General features: G+C 31.1%; 1 protein-coding gene across 1 annotated transcript; it reads right to left on the reverse strand.

Moving 5' to 3' along the window:
• Positions 1-1592: 1592 nt before the first annotated feature.
• LOC115698664 (receptor-like protein 7) lies at positions 1593-6314 on the reverse strand. The gene is made up of 2 exons (XM_030625796.2): positions 3624-6314; positions 1593-1927 (listed from the first exon to the last, which is right to left on the reverse strand). The coding sequence occupies exon 1, from the start codon at positions 6271-6273 to the stop codon at positions 3637-3639; it is 2637 nt and encodes an 878-aa protein (XP_030481656.2). The 5' UTR covers positions 6274-6314; the 3' UTR covers positions 1593-1927; positions 3624-3636.
• Between the last annotated feature and the right edge of the window lie 5507 nt (positions 6315-11821).

An 11821-nucleotide genomic window follows, 5' to 3' on the forward strand; every position in this document is an offset into this window, starting at 1 on the left:
CTTCCTTTTCCTATTCTCAGAAGTTGGGGAAATTTTTTAAGAAATATAAACTTGAAATTTCTTCTTCGCAGGTCCACGACTCCCGTTTCAATACAGGCAGAGCAAAGTCGGAGTCATCATCTTCTACAACTGGGTATTTTCCTTTGGACTTATTTGCTGCAGATTTAACACTCATTTTCTAATTTTTTTGGGCAATGGAGAAGGGGACGATGAAGAACAAGTAATAGCCATGAATATATATAAGTTCAGACCAAAGAAAACAGATGACAAATAGTTATGGAAAATCGGTTAATGGAAGTTAGAAAAGAAAATTGGGTAGTGAAAAAATGAGTTTTGATTGTGGTTAGGAAAGTATATCAGTTATGGAGAATTTTTTTTTTTTTAAAAAAAAAAAAACTGAAAAGATAATGAAAAAAAAGAAGGAAAAAAGATAGGGAAAGAATGGATTGATAGGCATCAATCAGCTGACGTGTGTAGTCACCTCACTTTCTTTCAAGAGTCACATTATGTGTATAGTGTGTGTAAGTAGTAAAATTGTAAATAAAAAAACTTAAAGTGTACAAAAGTAACAGCTGCCGTGTAAGAGTATTTATGTAATAAAAAAGCCATTTTGTATTTTTGATGTAAAAATTTCATTTATTTTTCTGTTATTATTAATTTATAAATAATTACTAAATACTAATTTACATATTTGAAAATAGAGTGTAATTAGTAATTAGTAATTACACAACTTCTAAACACGTTCTATAGAGAGATTATTGTTTAACATTTTATATTGTTTATTCGTATATTCCATTTTTTCCCACTATTAAGTTTATAAGTTATCCATAGAATCTTATACAAAGTAAACTTGGGACGCACTAATTAACTTAACATATGATCAAGAGAAACAATGCGTTCGAATAATCCCTTATAAAAACTATCACAGAAGAGTTTTATGGGAGAATTATCATATTGATGATTTGACTAGAAAAATGAAAACCAAATTTAAGCCTCTTAAGCTTTATAGTCAAAGAAAATGAGACTTCATATGAAATTCTGTGGAAGTTGATCCTCTAAACCAACTCTTTATCTAACTCACCTAAACCAACTAACTTAACTAACTTTATGTTATGTTAGTTAGTTAGTTGGTGCTATATCCTTGTTTGAGTTGGGCCTATAAATAAGTCTAGTCTTTTCCACTTTAAGGGGGGGGGTGCAACAAAGGTTGAATAGGGGGAATAAGAGAGAGGATTAGAGAGAGGGTCAAGAACAAGGGGTGTACTCGGGTTGATAGAGAGAAAACTGTGACTGTTTTCTCTGGTGTGTGTCGAGTACCAACAGAGCTGTGATTGCTCTGGTTCTTGTAATTGTATTTATGCTCTCTTATTCACATATTAATGAAGAATTGGTGATGTTTTTCAGCTGGAGTATGGCCAGGGATCATGTTGATCTCTAGGACCGGAACCAGGATAAAATCTTGTGTTGTTCTTTGATTGATTTTTGGTTTGATTCATTGTGTTGATTAATTGGTTTATGTTCATTGTTATTGTCCAAATTGTGAGTTTATTGCAGGTTTTATGATTGACTCCTCAAAGTTATTTCCGCTGGAATTACAACAAATTCCAATAACCAATTCTGCATTGTAAAGCTAGATCAATCTATTAAATCATGTAGACACAAAAGTTTCAAGTCATTTCTTATTAAGGAGGTACTAAACAAGAAAACCTCAATGAAAACTACAGCAAAGTAAACCATTTTATCCCTATTATCTTAAATTAAAAAAAAAAAAAAAAAAAAAAAAAAAAAAAAAAAGGGAAAGGCTGAAGGCTAAAGGCCACCAAAATGGAAAATTAAAAGGTTCTCTCCCACATGATTATGTCCTCAACAAAATCACAGGCAGCCAAGTATGAAGACACAATCTTTTTATCCAAGCAAGCAATAATAGCTGCAATTATAAATTTCATGAATTAGCCAAAATACAGAAACTAATATATACTCAATCATATTTAAAATTAATTTATTGTTCACATTCATCTTAGTATATGAAATTACTTCATTTTAAGATCTTGTTGGAGGTTATGAAGTCCTTAGTCACAGGTTTACTTTACTTAACCTTAACCGTCTCTGATTACGCATGTTAAATCTTGTTGATGTTAATAATAAGACTAATACATTCATTTTGAAGGCTATACACTTATTGAAGTTACATTAACATCATTCTCCAAATTCTCCCAAGAGTATCCTAATTATATACAAATTTACTAGAGCATCTCATCTCTCATGAAATCAAATTATATACTGATTTATCTATTGCTTAATTACTATGCTAGTAATACATACCGGTATATTAAGTAGCTTAATTATAAACTCCACACAAGAATTTCCCTCTTCACAAAACAATAATCAAATGATTATAACTACCTTTCTCTTAATAATACTTAACCAAATTACTACCCAACTAATTAAAGATACAAATCAAACAATAAGGAAAATACAACTAGCAACTACTTCTTATTACTTGTGGCCTATTCCAATGCCTGAACGTGTTAGCCATATAATATAGAGATAGAATGGTTCATAGACAATTATTTGAAAGCCTTTCATTTCAAATTAATAATATAACTTTTACCATTTTTTTTTAATTTAGACTTCTACAAAATAAAATTAAATATAGAAAAATTATGTATTAGTACAAGTATAAGAAATGAAAAATAAATAAAAATAAAAATATAATATCTATAAACTGTTCACAAGTTACACGTGACCATGTGATCATGGTCCTTTGTAATTGACTAAAATTATAGACAAGTTATTAATTTTTTTTTGAAATAATATTAATTTCATAGGATTAAATATGTAGTATTCTAGCAAAGGATTTTGAAAAAGGGTAATGAATATTTGTTCCAAAAAGAAAAAACATTGGATATGGTTTTTCTAAAAAATGTTTGAAATATGTAACTTTATATTGCGTTATTTTTTCCTTATGTATTGTATACTCATAAATTACACACAAAGACACTCACACTTATGGTAAACTTGCTCGACAACAACATAATTATAATAATCATAAGCTAATAAATGAATTGAAATGGTAAAGATTACTCTATTATACTTATAGAGAATGAGCTAAAAACAAAGAAGTCATCAAATTAAAACTGGTGTTTGGATAAAAAAAAATAAGAAGTTTTTTTTTATTATTATTTTAAGTTTAATTTTAAGAAAAACTTGGCAGCTATTTTTAAAATTAAATAACTTACATAACTCTTAATTTACTCACAAACTATTTTTTTTCAATGATAGTTACCCAAATAATAAAAATAAAGAGTTTTTTCATTTTTATACTTTAAAATAATTTTTTTTTACATTTTTACGAAATTTTACATAAAAATCCCTATTGCAACTAGCACTGCAACTTAAATTGTAATAAAAAATCGTATAGAAACTCTTATTGCAACTAGCACGGCAACCACTTTAGAAATCAAAACCGTAAATTTAAAACATTAAATTAAAAAAAAAAGTATATGAAATAATTACCCTAAAAATAAATCAATCTCTACTTATTTTATATTTATATTTATAAACAAAACTAAAAATTTTAGCAAAATGGAAATATATAGAAAAAGAAACAATTGACTTCTTACCAACAACTATTGCTTAGCCTCTGATCATCATCTCTCTCAGTCTTGTTCTAGAGAAGTAAATCAACCATGCCAGTCGCGTCCTTGGGATCACTATCTCCCCAAGAGAGACTCCAATAACAAACCCGCTAACAAGTCCCGCCAAAACAAAATTCCAATCAATTTCAATTGGAGAATCAGAATCAACATTTTTATTTAAAGCAGATGGTGGTGGGAGCATCATGTTTTCACATTTCTTCAATAATGGTTCACCACACAGTCCTTGATTACCCTCAAATGAGTTTTCAAACGTCTGGAATTGGTTCCCTCGCGGTATAAGACCAGTGAGATTGTTATAAGACACATCAAACTTTTGGAGAAAGTTTAGTTCTGCTAGTTGCTGAGGGATCTGTCCTGACAGTTGGTTTTGAGAGAGGTCTAAGGATTCCAGTTCTGTTAATGTCCCCAACGATGGTGGAATGTGACCGCTGAGCGCATTGTTTGAAAGGTTGAGCGAGTAGAGAGCCTTTAAGATTCCAATGGATTGAGGAATCTGACCACTGAATTTGTTGCTTGATAAATCAATCACTGCTAGATTTGTTGGGATTTTTCCAAAATGTGTTGCCACACTTTTCAACACAAATGTTGTTGAATAATCATACTCACTGAGCTCATAACTAAAACTAAAGGTGTCATTTTCCCATGCTTTCATATATGTCAAATTGCTCAGCTTGAAAGCTTTCATAGCATTCCAAATGAGCATATATTCATGTGGCAATGCCCCTGTGAAACAATTGTGAGACACATCAATAATTTGCAGCCTTGGAAACTCAGTAGTAGTGCTTTGAGGTTTTCTTATAACTCCATGAAATTTGTTTGCCCTCAGCAAAACAACTTTTAATAGAGGAAAGCTCCCCAACCAAGTGGGGAAGACATCACTAATTTGATTGAAAGAGAAATCAAGATATTCAAGATTCATACAAGTTGAGATTGGTCGTCGAAGTTTTCCTTGAAAATGATTGTGACTAAAATCCACCATTCTCAACTCGCTTTCCTGCTGACATTCAAGGGGAATGGTGCCATGAAAAGAGTTATTTCTCAAATTCAAAGCAATTAGGGAGTCATTATTGATCATACTTCCTAAACAAGGTGGAAATTCGCCACTGAAATTGTTACTTGACAAATCAAGGACTGCAATTGAAGTCAAATTGCATATAGACATGGGAATTTCACCACTTAGATTATTGTTAGAGACATCGTAATGTTTGATAGATGATGGTGGAATCGGTAGTTGTCCTTGCAACGAATTATCTTGCATTTCTAACATACGTAGACTAGACCAAGGTAGCTTGATTGTGTGGTTATGAAATCCTGTTATCCAATTGTTGGATAAATATATGGCTTCCAAGGTTTGAATACTCATCAGAGTTTGGGGAATTTGACCAACTATATTATTATATGAAAGATCCAACAGTACAAGATTAGTTTGATGGCCAATAAATTCGGGAAACTTGCTTAAGTTGCAATTAGCAAACGCTAGAGAATAAAATTTTGAAAGTGTGGTGTTAGGATCTATTTTTGTTTCATCAATGAGTAAGGAAATCATATTGAAGCCTAGATAAAGCTCAGTGAGATTTCTCAGTTTAAGAAAAGAATCTAGCTGCAATGTACCACTTAAAATGTTTTCCCCGAGATCGAGAGTCTCAAGATTACTGAGTTTGGACAATGATGGTGGAACTGTACCACTCAAACTGTTTGAAAAAAATCCCATAAACGTCAATTCACTAATATTTCCAAACCAAGAAGGGATTGGCCCAGAAATTTGATTACCTGCTATTTTTATGAAGGAAAGTTTTGTGAGATTTTGGAAAGAAGATGGGATGTAACCTGTGAAATCATTCTCTTTGAGGTTTAACCAATTGAGTTGGGTTAATTTACCAAGTGAAGGTGGAAGAGGCCCATACAATCCACAACTCCCTAGACCAAGGTGTGTCAAAGAAGTCAAATTTGTTAAGGACTCACTTAATTCATAGGTGATGTGGACAGAAGTTAGGAAAAGAGAATCCAAAGCAGTTAAGTTTTGGAATAGGCTTCTAACATTGGGATTTATTTTCAAAAGAGACACAAGTACTGGACCATTACCACCAACATTATATGACAAGTCAAGATGAGTCAACTTAGACAAAAGTGAAATTTCAGAAGGAATCTCACCTTGGAAGAAAGAAGAACCCAAGTGAAGAAATTGCAACTTTGAAAGTGTGCCTATGGCAGTTGGAATTGGAGAGAAAGTGAAGTTATTATAACCAAGATCAAGCTTTTGGAGATGAACAAGGTGAAAGAGAGTGCTGTTGGAGTTGATAGAGCCGTAGAGACAAGAACCATCGAGGTTAAGGCCAATGACATGACCAGTCACCATGTCACATTCAACACCATCCCATAAACAACAATCGGTACCATTTGATCCCCATGTTGATGTCGTTGGATGGAGTTGATAGTGATCAGGTCTAAGCCGACAATCTATTTCATAGCTTTCATTGAAATGGATCAAAGCATTCCTCTCTTTCTCATGGCAAGAAGGTTGCACAGAATTACCAAAAGGATGATGAAAGAGTAGGAGAATATGAAACAATACATTAAGCTTTAAAAGCATCATAACTAATAAGGAAAGAGCCATAGTATAGTACTTGTTCTAACTTAGTTGTTTATGATGAATTGGTAGCTATTCCCTTCCTTTATATATAGGCAGAAACAATATAGATATGTTATCTCCATTTATTGATTTTTGATGTGTACATGAGTGGCAGAGCTAATCTCAAGTACATAAATAATTCAAGTCTCACAATTGTGTATCGTCACATCATGTTGAACCAATTAATATTCCATCGTATTTACCACGTCGAAGCTACAACGACGTATAATTGCATCATTGATTTATCATTTCCTCATTAAATTTATTATTTAGAGAATTACTACAAAGAATTAGTAGTGTTTACTGTTTAGTATTATCTAAAGGTAGCGGCGAAATCAGAAACTTTTGTTAGCTGGGATAAAATGTTCAAGAAAAATAAAGTTTAGGATCACCTATTAGTTTTCAAAGTTTTTTTTTGAATAATTTACAGTAACAAATAAAGTTCAAACAGTTATTTACTACTCGTATAAAAAAAACAGTTACACGTGCAACAACATATTTATACCTTATATTGTCGACATTGTAAATTATTTATTTTTAAAAATTTATATAAAATTTTAAATAACTACAACGTACACACTCATGAAAAAAAATAAACTAAAAAACTCTCTTCATTGTCGAAAGAGGAGTCCATCAAAACATCCATATATAAAGGTTTACATTATATAACTTATTTTTAATGCATATTTGCAGAAATCTATATTCTTCTCATTCAGCCGTTTCAAGATTAACAAGTCCATGAGCTTGGGTTTCTCTTAGTGATATAAAAACAAATTTCTCCATGTCTTCATAAACATAAGGTAATAAAATCTGCAGGGGTCATATGCATGCAAATACATAGACTCCTTCCCTTCTCTTTTGGATGAATGAGGTGGTTTAGAAGGTGCTTTCCGATCTTGACATCTTAAAGTAAAAAAAAATATAATCAAGTTTACTTCTACACTAAATTTTCATATATATGTATATATATACCTTTGGTCCGAGAAATTTGAATTTTTATGCTTAATTAGTTACTTAATTAAGGAAAACATCAAAAAAATACTTCTTTTTACACTATATCAAAAATATGTTTATATAAAAAATATTTAAGTCAAAGTCAACTTTTTTTTTATCACTTTTCTTGTCGAAAAGCTTTTTCTTTATTAATTTTTTTTTCAACTGATGAATTAATCCCAATCCCAACCCATATAATGTAAAAATGAAAAAAAAAATCTAATTAAATAGAAAACTTAATTATAAAAACTCAATTTTTTTTAATATTACCGATTCATAGGTAATACCCATTAAGAGTGCACTCATGTGAAGAATACACTCCATATATAGTACAAATGTTCCTAAATATTTGCATTATTTAAGCATTTTAATTCAGACTTTTTTCATAATGGTATTTGTTGCCCCTGATTTTGCCCAAAATACGTGGCCCAACCGGATGACGACACGTGGATAAGAAAGAGTTAGCATTTAAATAAATTAGCCAAGTCTTCTTTGAGCAAAGGATCATCCTGGACATGCCTCCCGGAGAAGGCATGTAAGGTCTCATATGCTCCCGGGGAGCATGATGGCATCAAAGCATCTCCGAGTGGTGTCAGGTTTCCTCTGAACAGTCATCTCGCCTTTAATGCCGCATGGGAGGAAGCGTATTGGAACTTCCACACGCAATAAAGTCTGACGACACAACCCCCGATCTGTACCTACTAGGCTATGACCAATAAAATTTAGTGACGACTACTCTGTGAAGAATCACATCAGTCAAAAGGGATTAAGGACTGCCCTCATAAAATCCCTAAAGCACATAGGGATTAGACCATGCATTACTCATGATATATTCATTGGGAATGTACAACTCTACTGATAGTTACAGAAATGCATGTACCTTAATTCTGGGAATCATCCCAAAAAAATACTATAAATACCCCCCAAAGCTCATTAAAGAGGGGTCGAGAATTCTGGGTTGCACAAGTGCTAGAAGAGTAAAAAAACTCACTAAGAACATTCTCTGTATTAAATACTATCATAAATACACAGACTCGTGGACTAAGGCTCATTAACGCCCCAACCACGTAAAAAATCTCCTTCTTAATTTCTTACAACTCTCCAAATTATTATTATTTTATTGGTTGCCGAAAACCTCGGTCAACAGTATTCATTATGGTTATAGTATTTTAGTAAAATTGTGTACTTTTTAAATTTTTTTTTAATATTTATAGTGATGAAAATAAAATTTAAATAATTTATTACCTTTATGCTTCTTCTAGTTTTTTCACCCAAGTAAAAAATTCTATTCAAAATCTAAATTTAACAGTATATACTATTCACAATTTTTTGAAAACTTTTATGAAGTCTATTGTTATGAATCCTGTTATAAAACATAATTCAAATTAAAATACTTAAATTACATCAATTAAAAAATAAAAAATATGTATGGGCAAAAAATTGAGAAGAGTCAATTTATCCTCTTGCCCTTTCATAAATCTACCTATGCCTAAAAGTGACACCTTATTATTAGTTAGTAATATTTTATAGGATATTATGATAAATTATAAAGGACCTAGTACTTAAATGTACCAAGAACAATATTACACGTTGGAGGGTGCTAAATTACTAGTACCCTTTGACATTTCTCTCTTTATAAATGTTACGTAAACGTTGATAAAAAAAAATTTATCAACAACAAATAAATTATCTTAGAATAATTTAAGATTAAGAATTTTTTTAATTCTATACATAAAATTGATTTTATTTACACAAATACTTATACTGACGTAGCTGTACTACGTTGTTTAAGATGAATTAATAGTAGATGGACTAACATCCGTTCCTTTATGTATAGGCAGAATTGTAGAGATATGTTATCTCCATTTAGTCAAATTTTTGGCGTGTACAGTACATGATTGGCGGAGCTAATTACATGAATATTATAAAGTCTTCACCACATTTTTTTTAGAGAAGAAAAGAATGTTCATTCAAAGATAAGATATTTGGGAATCACAATCGGGGACCCCTCCCTAAGCAGCTAATCTTAAAGTCAAGAAAATGTTCATTGGATCTAGCAGACTTTGCTAAGGCATCCGCCTCATCATTGTCGTTTCTATTTAAATGGATAAAATTATAACATATAAATTCCTCCATCAAACTCCAAATCTCATAATTCGATTGTATTTACCACGTCGAGGCTACGACAAAAATGTACAGTTGTGCATGCATGACTCATTCGTCATTTCCTCTCATTAAAACTATAGCTCCTAATTAAGATTTTTGTTGCAAAGATTACTATTGGACTTCTTATTAGAGTGGTATTCACGTCCTGCTTAATGGACGGTTATACTCTCTCTTTTAACTACTTTATAAGGATTTTATAATAATTTTACTTTCTTCCTTCTTCACCTTCTTCCTCTTCTTGGCTTAATAGGTGTCGATATTTGCTGCACACACTTACCACTTGTCCTACTTTTTTATTTTTGTTTTATATATAAGAGGGAAATTCAGACACTCCTTTTACGGTCTCACCCGTGTGTCTAATATCAAAAAATATAATTGGTGACAGCTATTAAATGAAAGATTTTTGTGGTAAGGCTTGCTGTAGAGAATCAAACCTTAGTAAAATTGGGATGCACCTATACAACCTCAAAATTATTATTTGATTGGCCCATATAACTCTAATGCACAGTAAATAATATCCCTAAAAATAACAATCTCTCTCTCTATTTCGGTCTCTCTTCATCTTCTTCACTCTAAGTCACCGACGGTTCCTCTCTCCTTCTCCCTCAGTTTCGGCACCCTCTCTCCTTCTCCCTCAGTTCCGGCACCACCGACGACTCCCTTTCCCTCAACCCCACAGTCCAGCGAGAGATTTCCTCTCCAACCCTCAGTCTCTCAAATAAAAAGTATACATTCAAAGATGAAAATTCAATCTTGAATCAAGATTTCAACAAAGAAAGACCACTGCTGCCATTTGACTCTCTTTTTATTCCATGAATCTACTTATAATTAAAACTCTTTGTTTAATAAATTATAGTTGGTGGAACAAAGCATTAAAATATAAATATATATATATTTTTGTCGAATCGAATATTTAAAATTTATTTTCTAAAAATTATATTTTATGTATTTCTTAGATTTGTTTTCTTTATAATAAAATTAGTTTTTGAGCAATACAACTTTCTGGCTGATAAAAACAATTTAATAAGTACAATAATTTATAATAAAATATAAACTAATATGTATACATCAACGTATATTTAAATAAGTATATAATCAAGTAACTCATATTAAAATAAATGAGTAATTTACGGTATAAATATCTAAGTTTAAATTTCGATTGCAAATAAATATTTAAGTTTAATTTTTTACAGTAATAATACGTACCTAAGTTAAAATTCTAGAGCTTCCCTAGGTACCTGACCATTAAGTGTTAAGTTAATGGCCACATGGCAGACCCTAATTAGTCTAGATCATTAAATTTTATTTTTTATTTAAAAATTAATTTAAATATACCAATAAAAAAAATAACATGTGCATAATAACTTGACACTTAATGGACAGGTAACTAGAAAAGTTCTAGAAATATAACTTAGGTATTATTACCGTAAAAAATTAAACTTAGGTATTTATCTACAATAAAGAGTTAAACTTAAGTATTTACGCCATAAATTACTCAAAAATAAATTAATAAACATTTTCTTAATTCATATTAAAATAAATTAATATTATACATGATTGTGTAATTGGTTTGAATTTTAATTGTAGGGATGCTAATCAAGTAGCACATACTGTAGCCAATCATGCATTGTAAATAATGTTACATGTGCTATTTGGATTGGGATTGAACTTTCTTGTACTCGTCATGCTTTACAGTTGGAGTGGCAATTAGTGTTGGTGTGTCGTGTTCGTGTTGTGCTGAGGACTTAAATTTACTAAAAGTTGCTGACACGAACACGACGCGTGACACGAAGAAATTAAAAAACACAGACACAAATACGACTCGAATAAGTTCATGTCATGTCGAACCCACAAAATCACATATGTGTTGGCAGGTTGTGAACTAAATTGTTGATTTTAATGTCATCATGTCATGTTCGTGTTATGTTGAATTTTAAAATTTATTTTAGATGGTAGACATGAACATGACCCGTAACATAAAAAAAATGATAAAACACAAATACAAGTAGCAAAATTTTCGTGTTGCCGTACCGTTTAATTTATTTATTAATTAGACTTAATAAAGTCTCTTAATTAACAAATAAACCCTTAAATCTCTTTTCTTCACAATTAAGTCCTAGCTTAGTGAAAATTCATAAATAAGACATAGTCTAATTTTAGAATTATAATTGATTAATTAAAATCAGTTAACTGAGTCTTACAAGCAGTGTTGTCTCAACTACTATGGGGACCATGGGCCTATATAATCGAGCTTCTAATAAGCAGATCTACAATTTATCAAGTAAATTTCCTAACTTATTAATTTCTTATTGCACCACTATAGATTTAGAATTGCACTCTCAATTATATAGAACGCTCTATATGTTCCACGATA

The sequence above is a fragment of the Cannabis sativa genome, chromosome 8 (assembly GCF_029168945.1).
Source record: "Cannabis sativa cultivar Pink pepper isolate KNU-18-1 chromosome 8, ASM2916894v1, whole genome shotgun sequence".
NCBI lineage: Eukaryota > Viridiplantae > Streptophyta > Magnoliopsida > Rosales > Cannabaceae > Cannabis > Cannabis sativa.